At 40.2% G+C, this 12,723-nt stretch overlaps 1 protein-coding gene across 2 annotated transcripts; it reads left to right on the top strand.

The window, feature by feature from the left end:
* The first annotated feature begins 1,408 nt into the window (after positions 1-1,408).
* csf1ra (colony stimulating factor 1 receptor, a) lies at positions 1,409-12,428 on the top strand. 2 transcript variants are annotated; one of them, XM_006781460.2, is made up of 22 exons: positions 1,409-1,580; positions 1,938-2,000; positions 3,436-3,714; positions 3,828-4,115; positions 4,463-4,599; positions 4,696-4,861; positions 4,993-5,194; positions 5,528-5,643; positions 5,765-5,876; positions 6,007-6,206; positions 6,476-6,567; positions 6,671-6,797; positions 6,933-7,037; positions 7,202-7,312; positions 7,451-7,613; positions 7,693-7,784; positions 7,879-7,982; positions 9,019-9,141; positions 9,232-9,343; positions 9,429-9,528; positions 10,554-10,665; positions 11,058-12,428. In XM_006781460.2, the coding sequence occupies exons 2-22, from the start codon at positions 1,955-1,957 to the stop codon at positions 11,196-11,198; spliced, it is 2,928 nt and encodes a 975-aa protein (XP_006781523.2). In that variant the 5' UTR covers positions 1,409-1,580; positions 1,938-1,954; the 3' UTR covers positions 11,199-12,428. The 2 variants fall into 2 exon arrangements, with proteins under 2 accessions (XP_006781523.2, XP_006781521.2); XM_006781458.2 differs by having other exon boundaries at positions 6,933-7,058.
* The last annotated feature ends 295 nt before the right edge of the window (positions 12,429-12,723 follow it).

Here is a 12,723-nt window from a genome sequence, read left to right as displayed (position 1 = left end):
AGTGAATGGGTGGATGACTGGACGTGTAAAAGCGCTTTGGGGTCCCTAGGCGGGACTAGTAAAAGCGCTATACAAATACAGGCCATTTACCATTTACCATTTAGCCCACATCAGTGTTTTTAGAGCTAAAGAGGCTTTTCAGGTAAGAGGTTAAACATCCTCAAGAACCTGAAAAGAAGCTAATTTGCCTTTAAATGACAAGTTGCAGAACATTTTGTCCTAAAGCATGATCAGATGTGAAATGGCGATATATAAATGAAAACCTTACCTTGGGTACAGTCAAGAGGACTAATCGTAGTAAATACAAACAGGTTCCACATGCACTGTTTTAATGTGAGATATACTTTATTTTTTAGTTTAATATGCCACAGCGTCTGTGTTTTTATTTGTGTATTTTGAATATTATCTTGTATGTGATGTGTGTGTATGAAAACTTTTGGGAGTTTTTTTTTTGTCCTTCATGCTTAACTCATAGTTCTGTGCCAGATTTGCACTTTATGTAGAAAATGTGGATATTCATAACAAAAAAATCATTTCAATTATGTGAAAGTTACATCGCAGCAACTCGGGATCTAATGTTAGAGTGATTATGATATGCAGTTTCTGTGACTCTCAAGTGAAAAAAATAAATACAGCATATCACTGCCTTAGCACAAGATGGCACAGATGAGTGCCTTTGTATAGACTGATTGTTGTCTTGGGCTGTTGTTGCTTGCATATGAAGGGCTGCTGCTCAAGAAATAGATAGCCATACAATATGTACACATGAAAAAAAATCTAAAAAAAAAAAAATACCTGTAGTCTTCTGTTGCTTTGGATAACACTGACTGTGTTTCAACGTAATTCACCACTTAAAGGAAGAACACGTCTTTATTTCCTGTAGCCTTTCTTACTCTTTGTAAAATGCACAAGATCACTGTTATCACAAGCTATGGTACCAAAGCTCTTCTTAACGTTTACAAATGTATTTTTTATATGTGTCATTTTCTATGTTGTAAATGTGACAATAAAGTGTATAATCGTAGTATTGCTTGGATAACTGGTGTTTTCTTTGGTGTCTCTCACTGTCATTGCTGCTGTTAATGCAACACTTAAAAAAAAAAAGGAAAACTTTCCGTAATATTTCTGTGATTTAATTTTCTCACTGTCCATTCTCACAGTTTATTACCGAGCTGAATTTCTAAGCCTCCGTTCCTCACGCATGTCCAAAGTTCAGCGGAGATAAAGATGATTGGTCTCACCTCTGCGGATGTTTTGATATTATTGTGCCTTTCAGAGGCCAATTGACACTGCCTCATTAATTTGTTGAGCATGATATGCTGACTGCCCCCCCACCGCCAACACGTCGCCTCTCTCTCACACACACACACACACACACTGTTCCTCCACCCCTCTACCACTTGCTCTCCAGACGACTTTCTGTTTGCTGTGTGACTTGTGGCAAAAAGCCTGTAAACAAGAAAGAAGAAGGAGCACAGAGACGCACAGAAAGGGAACGAGGAACTCAGCTGTGTCAGCTCTGGATGCTGGAAACTTCTGACTCAGGGAAGTTATTAGACCCAAGCTGAAGACATCTGCAGGTGAAAACACTAGAAAGAAATATGGGCTGCTTCTATAATTCATAAATCTGTGTTTCAAGTTAGAGTGACTACTTTTAATACATGCACCAATGAAATTCTTTCTCGGGGTATGTCATTCTTTAATTGTTTTTATGATCTCAAGTTTTAATATTTCAATTCTGGTTTCATTACACTGGTAATAATAATGGAAACAGTTTGTTCAGTGTTTTTTCCTGATCATTCAGAAAGAAGTAAACGATGAAATTCAGTGATAGCAACAGTTGCTTCTTTGGGGGTTTTTGTTTTTAATCTCGCACCCATCACTACAAATCAGGTTTTTTCTTCCTGTGCCAATAAGTAATAATGTTTAAACTGCAGGTCTGAGTTGATCAAGGATGTTGTCCTACCTTATGCTGTGGCTTGTGGCCTCCACTGCTTCAGGTAAGCTCTGAAAAGCAACAATTACAATTGCTGTGATTTCGCCCCCCTTATATCAGATGTTTGCTTTTCATTTTTGTCTTGTTTTTGAAAACTAATGTGGACGTACACGTTAAAACCACTATTTGTTAGATGTGAAAGATGACTGGGTAAAGCACGTAACTGTCACATTCCCCGATAGACTTGAAGAATGAAAAGTACTGTGTGAGTAAAGTTTGTGTAAGACTAAAAGATTAAGTTAGTGAAATCAAATTAAATGTGATTACAGAAAATAGCATCCATCTGTTTATGTTTTTAAATGTGAGATGTAAACATGTCAACAACATACTCATCATATTTGGAGTGATGCACTTGTACTCACAGCAGAAAAGAGCTGACAGCCTTCTCAGCTGTTGATTGTCTTCAGTTTTGGGGGGTTTAGGGTTGTTCTTGTGATAATATTTAAGATCACAAATATGAGTATCACCCGACAGCCATCCAATTGCAATTTCATTTATTTGCATTTTAATAGATAAAAGCATCTGTTGTTTTGCTGAGTTAGGTCTGAATGAATTAGCTTTGCTTTCTGGTTGATTATTGTATGACGTTTATATTAGGTCATGTTGAGGTTGCATGAATAGCTCTTTTTAACAGCTGAAGGACTTTGGGGCAAAGGTAGCTGTTTACACTGCTGAGCAGGACATCAGAAATAAAATGCTGGCTTCACATGACATTTAATTTTCAGTGTCTTACATTGTGCTATGTGGCGAATACAAAATGCTGAACGTGGAATCTCAGTTCTGCTTCAAGATTCAACACGCACTGTAAGAAAGGCCGAATGGAAAGTTTTATGACCTCTAACCAGAAAGACGTCTCAGCTTCTCCAGTGTCGGTAATTTGGCATAATGCACGATCCAGTTTTTAAAAACGTCGAGATTCTCACCAAAGTAATCAAAGAAATCAGTGTTCTTTGTTGCAAAAATATGCTTTATTAACCCCTCAGGGTTTGGCCCATTACACGAAATCCCTTCCTCAGAAATGGCTGATAAATATTTTTCCGCTCTCATGTGTTTAAAATTCTTAAGTGTGTCTCTAGTTTTATTTTTGGCGTCAAAGACAAAGGGTCTAAGCAAAAATTACAGCAGTAATATTTGAAGTTTCCCATAGTAACAGTTTTTTTTTACCCCCACTGTTGAGATATAACAACAATGTGAAAAGCAGAAGTATCAAGTATAGATGGAGCCAAGAGTCTTCAATCTGTTTCCTGAATCATACTCTTAAAATAATTCTGAATCACAGAGCAGATGAGATAATGAAATGGCGAGACCAAAAATGATATGCAACACAAAAAAGAAATAAATAAAAACCCTCAGAGACCATCAGGAACAAATTCAGTTCATTAAATCGTTCTACCCTATTTTTCTATGTCATTTTAATTTGTACTGTTTCTTATTTTTAGCTGAGTGGAGGCGTCCAGTGATCAAGTTAAACTCCAAGGTGGTTAAGAGCGCTGAGGTGGTGGTCAGAGCTGGAAGACCTCTGGATCTGAGGTGTGAGGGTGAAGCGCCTGTAATCTGGCAAACCAGACTACCCAAACACAGACGCTACATATCCAGGGGCAATGGGACTGTCCGTACTTTTAAAGTGGAACGTCCCACCGCAGAATTCACTGGAACGTACAAGTGTTATTACACCAACGGGTCCCATCGTGAGTCCTCGGTGTATGTGTATGTAAAAGGTGAGCTTCTGTTGTTCTGCTGTAAGCTTCCTGAAGTTTGTGCTTAGCTGGATGTTTATTAGTGTTCAGGCTAAGTTTCGCATTAGTTAATTGTTTGAAAATCCTTCTTCCAGATCCAAGTCATGTTTTCTGGACCAGCAGCACATCCCTGCAGGTGGTAGCGAAGGAGGGTGAGAGCTACCTGCTGCCCTGCCTACTGACCAACCCAGAAGCTACAGACATAAGTCTGCGCATGAACAATGGCACTTCTGTGCCACCAGGAATGAACTTTACCATCTTCAGAGACCGTGGCATTCAAATCCACAGCCTTCACCCCAGCTTTAATGCTGACTACATCTGCACGGCCAGGGTCAACGGAGTGGAGATGACCTCTAAGGCCTTTTCCATCAATGTCATTCAGAGTGAGAAAAATAATTTTCCAAAGCTTTTTTTTTTTTTAGAATTCCTCTAAACTGAAACTTGTCTGGGGTGGCTGTAACTCAGGAGGTAGAGCAGGTGGTTCAGTCACTGGCTGCTTCTGTCTCTGGTCTGCATGCCTAAGTATCCTTGGGCAAGATGCTCAACCCAAGTTGCTCTCTGATGCGTTTATAGGATTTTGAATATGTGTGAATATTAGATAGAAAGCACTTAGGTGTAGAAAAATGTGCTTTGAGTGCTCAAGTAGGCGCTCAAAACACAAATATAAGAATCAGCCCATTACCACTTGTGTCTGTTTTGACATTTGGGTATGATTTTTCCCTTTTTCTAGAGCTCCGTTTCCCTCCATACGTCTTCTTGGAGACAGAGGAATATGTACGCATAGTTGGGGAAGAACTCAAGATCCCATGCACAACACACAATCCCAACTTCTACTACAACGTCACCTGGAAATACACAACCAAATCAGTCAGTACAAGATATTTCTACGTTTTACAGTGATACTAATCAAAATTTTATTTTTTTCTTTTTCTTCTTTAAACATCTTTATGTATTTGTCTTCAGGGCCCAAAAATCACAGAGATAGTTCGCTCCAATGGTGAAAATCGCCTGGACATAGAGAGCACACTGACTATCGCTGCTGTGAACCTGGCAGACACAGGAAACATCTCCTGCATCGGTTCTAACGAAGCAGGGGTGAACACTTCGACCACATACCTGCTGGTTGTGGGTAAGCCACAAAAACACACCCGACAGCTAAAACCTCTTGGAATTTATAAAGAAGAGCCTAAAGTATTCACTTTATAAGCTGTTTAATGATTTCAATAAACTAAAATGTTTGTCTCTTCATTGTTTGAGCAGACAAGCCTTACATCAGACTATCACCCCAGCTGTCGCCTAAGCTGACCCACAAGGGCCTCTCGGTCGAGGTGAGCGAGGGAGACGATCTGGAGCTCAGCGTTCTCATCGAAGCATACCCCCACATCACAAAGCACAGATGGGACACGCCGACATCTCCCAACACAGCCACGCAGGAGAACAAGTTCATCCGATACAACAACAGGTGGACTAAAATAGCTTCATGGGAAAGAAACGTGCAATACCCCTACTCATCATTCTGGTATCTCAACAGTACAGTTAGAAAAGTGCGAAAATCAAGTGTACTACAGGAAGAGGAAGTTTTACTAAATTTGAGATTTGCTGTCCTTGCATTCTGTGTATATCTGACCAGGTCATTATATTTCCTCAGGTCATGAAACTCAAAGAGGGAAGAGTGCTGTTCTCTTTTTATTTCACCAATGATGCATAGGAGCTGTCTGAATTCAAGCCACCAAATTAGTCACTTCTGGTTCTGTAGATATTCCTCTTTTTCACCATTTATTTATTTTTGTCTTAGATACCATGCTATTCTACAGCTGAAAAGAATGAATATACAGGAGCAGGGCCAGTACACCTTCTATGCTCAGAGTGAAATGACCAACGCATCCATCACATTTCAAGTCCAGATGTATCGTAAGTGACAGAAACACAAACTAACATCGTTTAATTTTTTTCTTTGTCAACTGGTCGTATATCTCGATCCTTCACTGTTGACTAATTATTGTTTTTCCCCCTCATTTCTTCCCACTGGCAGAGAGACCAATTGCTGTTGTGAAATGGGAAAATGTAACCACACTTACTTGCACTTCGCATGGCTATCCTCCTCCCAGAATCATCTGGTATCAGTGTTTTGGAATCCGACCCACGTAAGTATAACTGCGCATAAAAGACCTCACCCAGTCTCTGACCCTGTGAACTAACACAAACTGTAGTGATTTTAGTGATTTTCTGTCAGTGATGTTTCTGTCAGTTTATTGCCTTTCTCTATCTGCGCAGGTGCAATGAAAACAATACCGGACTGCAGCTGGCAATCCCTCTCCGAGCTCCTACAGTGGAGGTCCAGAGGGAGGAGTACGGGGCTGTGGAAGTGGAAAGCGTCCTCACTGTGGCGTTTTCCAACAGGAGGATGACGGTTGAGTGTGTGGCTTTCAACCTCGCTGGCGTCAGCAGTGACACTCTTGCTGTGAACGTTAACGGTGAGCACTCGATCATATGTTCATTTTAAGGCTACTCTCTAAATTTCTAATTTCTCTAGAGTACCATTACTGGATGTGGTTCAGATCTGATCTAATGTTTCTTTCATGGAAAAAAAAATGTTATTTCTCTTCTTTTCTGAGCATGGTTATTAATGATCCTCAATAAATATGCAAGTGCTAGATAAATTCTGTTTAAGGACATCAGCTTGTATGTCACACAGCCAATCTTAATGAGGTTAACTCACATTGAAATCTCTCTCTATGAACAGACTGGCCCTTTACTTCCCTTCTGATTGGAGCGGCAGCGATTTTGACCATCCTTCTTGTGCTCCTCATTTTCCTGTTTTACAAATACAAGCAGGTAGGTTGAGTCAATTCTTAAAAAATAACATCGCAAAATAAACTGTAACAAAAACATTTAAAGAAAGCAGTTACTCCGTTCTTTACTGACTTTTCTTTTTAAGAAACCGAGGTATGAGATCCGCTGGAAGATCATTGAGGCGAGAGATGGGAACAATTACACCTTCATTGACCCCACGCAGCTGCCCTACAATGAAAAGTGGGAGTTCCCTAGAGACAAGCTCAAACTAGGTGTGCAACGTGTTTGTGAAATTGACTAAATTCTCATTATATTACATCAAAAATAATAATAATTGAATATTTGATTGTAAATTGCAGACTAGGTTGAAGTCAAAATGCTCCTCTGTGTATTTTCTCTACAAACAGGGAAGATCCTGGGTGCAGGCGCATTTGGAAAAGTTGTTGAGGCCACTGCTTATGGAATGGGAAAGGAAGACAATGTGATGCGTGTAGCTGTGAAAATGTTAAAAGGTTTGGATCCACTGTTGCACTGTGAGTTTTTTTGAGTTGAGCAGGACAGATCTTTCATGGAAAATAGGACCTAACTGAGAGGTTATTGTCCACATGAGCATATCAGACTGATTCTGTGTAAAATACATTATATTTAGACCTCTGAAAAAAAACTGTTTCTGCAGCCCGTGCCCATTCAGATGAGAGGGAGGCTCTAATGTCTGAACTGAAGATCTTGAGTCACCTGGGTCACCACCAGAACATCGTCAACCTACTTGGAGCCTGCACCTATGGAGGTCAGAGAACGCAGATGAAACGGAAACACTGCAAAAACTTGTGTTAAAATTAGAAGTCATCCATATCATGGAAAATCCTGTTTAGCTAAGCATGCAAGCTCATTTCAACGGTCATAAGATAGCGGGTTTCCTTATCAGGTCCAGTGCTTGTGATCACTGAGTACTGCAGCCTCGGCGACCTGCTGAACTTCCTTCGCCAGAAGGCAGAGACATTTGTGAACTTTGTCATGAATATTCCCGACATCATGGAAAATTCAACCAACTACAAGAACATCTGCAATCAGAAGCAGTTCATTCGAAGGTACATCAGCAAACACACTTAATGAAAGAGGACATGTGAAATGTATCCAAGCACTGATATCTCTGTTTACTTTTAACAGCGATAGCGGGATCTCCAGTGAAACCTCGAGCACCTACTTGGAGATGAGACCCAGCCGCTTAGCAGAGTTGCCAACTGTGGAATCATCTGAAGGTAAGCTCGTCATCAGCCTGAGGTTTCAATTGTTGAAAATGATCAGATCAGTGTGCTGACCGCAGGATTTTATTCCTATGTGATTCTTTTCTAGACCTTGTCTGTGAGGAGAGTGGTGACTGGCCGCTGGATATTGATGACTTGCTCAGATTTTCCTTCCAAGTAGCTCAGGGCCTCGACTTTTTGGCCAGGAAAAATGTGAGTTTAACGCTCCATTAACAGATTAGAAATTTGACATTTTTGGTTTTGTGAATAAGAACAGAATGTGATTCACAAATTGTTACAGCCCCGCATTTAATTTGAAATAGTACAACACAATGCTGAAACTTTGTTGTTTTATATGACAAATTATTTCATGATTTCAATTTCATAACAGAGCCAAAAAAAAATCATGCATTGAAAAGCAGGATGGGTGTGAGGTTAACTGACCGCAGGTGTAACATGATTTCATTAAGAAGCTTCCAGGAAAGGCTCAGACTTTTAGAAGTAACAATGTGGAGAGCGTCACCCCGGGCAAACAGTTTAGGATAATGTTCCTCTGTTTAATATTGCAAATGACGTAGATAGTAGATTATCTAAGATACATAATGTCATTATAAAAATCATACAAGGAGCAATGGTTGATCTTTAATCCGTAAGTGGCATTGCAATAAAAATAGACATCGAAGAGGAACTGTGGTTTGGCTAATTTAAAAATCTTTATGGGAACAGGGGGAGCTTTAAAATACACATAAAAAATGCAAACCCACCTTATGCATGCATTGCTGGAGTGTGGCTCCATAGCAAGAATTATGAATATGGGGCATTATCTGATTTTAAAATTGTGACAAACAAGGCATTTGAAATCTTTTATCTCATAAGGTGAGACATCCTGCTGTGACCAGTCCCCTTTCCATGTTTTTTAAAGCTGATATCAAAATCATATACTTCTTTCAGTTTTAAAATCTTTTTTATTTCCTTTTTGCTTTTTAAAAAAAAAATATATGGGGTCTTAATGTCTTACAAAAACATTGCTTTGAGCTTTCATTTGTTTTTACAAAGCGTCCCTGTGTGTTAAACCACTCCTCTGGGCTTATGATGGGTATTTCCCATTACATATTTAGTCATAGTTTGACATTGTACATTTCTTGATGGAGATCTTTTGTTCTAAATTAAGCCTTCCACTGATCTCATTGTCTTTCACTGGGCAAAGCTCTACAAGCAGAAACAAACTGTGTGAAATGTGTGTGTGCAGTGTATTCACAGAGATGTGGCTGCGAGGAATGTGCTCCTGACCAGTCGCAGAGAGGCAAAGATCTGTGACTTCGGTCTGGCACGGGACATCATGAATGACTCCAACTATGTGGTGAAAGGCAATGTAAGCGTTTGATCTGATAAGAGCTAGATATTGCTTACATGGTATCCACTGCAAATCACTTAATTTGTTTGTGTGTTGTTTTGTGCAAAGGCACGTCTGCCAGTGAAGTGGATGGCTCCCGAGAGCATCTTTGACTGCGTGTACACCGTCCAGAGTGACGTCTGGTCCTATGGCATCCTCTTGTGGGAGATCTTCTCTTTAGGTAAGAATCCGTAAACATGTCTTCTGTGCTTACTTGCATTTATTTCATGGGTTGGTGCTGAAAATCGCATGTTATGCACTACTAGGCAAAAGCCCCTACCCCAGCATGGCTGTGGACACTAGGTTCTACAAGATGGTGAAGCGTGGCTACCAGATGTCCCAACCAGACTTTGCTCCACCTGAAATGTAAGTTTGACACTTCAGCAGCATGGCTTATTCAGGGATGAGTCACTGCTTCCCCTTTTTCTCAAACGCTTTATTTTGTCTGAGGCTCTTATCCTGCTAACCATCACCTGATTATCAGTTGAGTTTTACGGGCGTATCAAGTGACTATCAGCAGAGTTTTACGACTGATACAATGGCAAATCATCCAATTAAAGGCCTTTGTATCAGCTCCTGGCACGTAGTTAAACAATAGTAGGAGTAAAACTATGGTTATGCTTACTAACCAGTGAAATCAGCTGATAACATGCGGTGACTTTTAACTAGTAACAAGTTAATTTAAGATGACAGACTTATTAATGTAGCTGATCGTGAGTAGGCGCTAGCCTCCCAAAGTTCAAACAGTCTGCTTTCTAAATGGTCTTTATGAATGAACAAAGATCCTATTTTTTCCCCTTCCTGCAGTCTCGCGGGCTATCTGATATCTGAAATAACCAACAGATGAGATAACCTCATAATGCACTTCCATTATTCATGAATTTCATTTGCTTTTGGGTTCTCCCTTGACTTCAAACATAAAACTAAATAACTCCAAACTCCAAACTTTGCAAGCCATCGAAATTAAAAAAATAAAGATTTTATTTTTTTTGGTGATACAGCCCTAACATCTGTGTGTGCTGATTTGCCATGGTATGTCACACTAGCCAGGAATAAATGTGCTGTGGAAATAGACTGAATCTGAGTCAGGGCCAAATCATTTCTTGTTCTGCTGTGAGTCAGGCTCAGTTCTGCCTGTTAGCCACATGATCTCAAAGCCAGAGAGCCATGTAACTGCTATTTCATGGCAACTAAATGGAACTGGAGGGGCAGGGGTCCTTATAAACAAGTCTGTCTTTTTTTTTTTAACTGCGTCACCGCCTCCATAAGCCTCTCCTTATTCATCTAACTCGACTTTATACCACACAGTCTGAGGAGTGAAAATAAGAGTGCAAAACCCCTTTAATGTACACCATGAATTGTTTCTCTGAAAGAACTCTTTTTGATTTCAGCTACGGTATCATGAAGATGTGCTGGAATCTGGAGCCGACAGAGCGTCCCACCTTCAGCAAAATCTGTCACATGATACAAAGGCTACTTGGGGACCAACCTGAGCAGGGACAGGTGAGTTAGTCTGCATGTGCAGTGTGGTCCTGATGTGTCCTCATCAAAAGCACCCAGGGAGAAAAACATGTGGCAGCCCCGGCCAAGATGACCTCGGGAAACCCTGTTTCTTTTAATTTAATGCTCCTTAACCTCTTAAGCCCCAACGCCCCCTGATACGGGGGCAAAAGGCAGGAGATCAGGTAGGCTTGGGGCTTAAGAGGTTAAGAGACAGCAAATTTAGTTGTGAAGTCAGACCAATTACACGATTTAGATTCTTTGCGATAATGTCTGTTTGGGTGTTGTTCCAACTGAAGATACTCACAATACCACTATTTATGTCAGTCTAAAATATCAACTCTGTAATCATGTTTTGTATAACTCTCACAATCTTGATGATACCTCTTCCGCAGTTAATGTACCAGAACGTGCAGGAGCAGGTCACGGAGGGTGAAGGGGGTGACGAGTGCTTCGACAGCCCCTGTGACCAGTCTTGTGACCACCAAGAAGAAGAGCAGCCTCTGATGAAGACCAACAACTACCAGTTTTGTTGAAAGGCCTTACGCTCAAATCAATCAGCAAACCAATCACTCTTCAACAAGGATCAGAAAACTGGCATGATCTCTAGTTTGCAGCTTGTTCCAATCGCCGGAGAGTCGTCTTATCAGCTATTTTTCGCCTGTCGTGCCTGCTCTCCAGACAGACGAGCAGCTGCGGCAAGCATGTGACCTGCCTCTTTTGCATGCGATCCATGACTAGAAATTGCCACGTCTAAAATGAAAGGAGGAAACAATGTCAACAAGTCCCACAAGGTATCAAAGGGTAGTTTATTCTAAAGATTGCTCCGTGGCAGACTGTTTATTAGCCCTTCTTCTGTTCTCTATTTGAGGTCAAATCTGTCCGTTTTTCCAAGCAAGAATCCACCTGATTTTTTTGTTTTATTCTTGCAAGTGTGCTCTTAATTATCTATTGCACACCATGTTTATTATTATTATTATTTTGGGGGTACAACAGTCAGAAACACTGAATTAAAACAATGAGAGCCTTGCTTCTCTCCAGACAACTTGTGTTACATTAATTATAATCAAAAAATATAAAGCGCTCAAGTTTTTCCCTTGGTAAAAACATGCTAAAGGAGCCAAAGAGGAGGCAGATAATGAGTGCAGTGTTTTCCTTGCTGGGCTTTGGTCACAGCTGTATTTCTTGTGACACACTTGCAGTAGCTGTCAGTGGGTTGCAGCATGTGATTGTTCCACTTCAATCTAATTAGTCAGCGTGATTTTAGAACAAGGAGTACGACTGAGCTGAGCAGGGAAATCGGTAGATGTCTTATGGAGCAGAAGAACAATGTTTGATGTTTGGGGTTGAGGGGTTAGCAGGGTGCAGCTGAATCTTGTACTTTCCTGTAGCGTTAGATGATAAGTTTCATGCACATGTGTATGTAGCAGTCAGCCTACACTGCCAAATGTATGAAGATTATATGATCATATAAATATATATATATATAAGCTATACAAGAGACAGAGACTGCCAATTTCTGTGACTTTGGCTACTTTAAATGTGCTTGCATCTGAATGAAACAGAAGTGAGATGTCGAATAATGTACATATAACACATGAATCAAGAATGATCTTTATTTTCACTGAGAAGAGATACATGAATATTTCATAGATGTGTTATGTCTTGTTTTTTTCTTTTCTGCAAATGAGACAATCAACAAAAAAGCTGCAAATTAAGTTGTTGCAAAACTGCAGAGGCGTTCATTAAAAGATTTATCACCGAAACTCTACGTTTCAATGTAAAGTTTTATATTATCCAACTGAAATGTTGTATTTCACACCATTTTTTTTCTTTGTTGTTCCTAACTGTGCCGAAAGAAACTGTTTCCTTCGTGTTCTTCTCTCCTCGCTTCCTGTTTTTATTGGATAACATCCAGTCCACATTTCCCACAGTGTCTGTCAACAATTGCGCAACTCTAAAATCTTTATAGGGAAGTAATAATCCGGCTTCAGTTTCTATGTCAGTCTGGACTCTTTTCCTTCTCCGTGTGGGTTCAGTTAGAAACCTATTTCATTCTCT

Source organism: Neolamprologus brichardi, chromosome 2 (assembly GCF_056152115.1).
Source record: "Neolamprologus brichardi isolate AB-2024 chromosome 2, ASM5615211v1, whole genome shotgun sequence".
Taxonomy (NCBI): Eukaryota; Metazoa; Chordata; class Actinopteri; order Cichliformes; family Cichlidae; genus Neolamprologus; species Neolamprologus brichardi.
The sequence above is the reverse complement of the archived record's forward strand: the minus strand, read 5'-3'. Positions and strand labels throughout refer to the sequence as shown.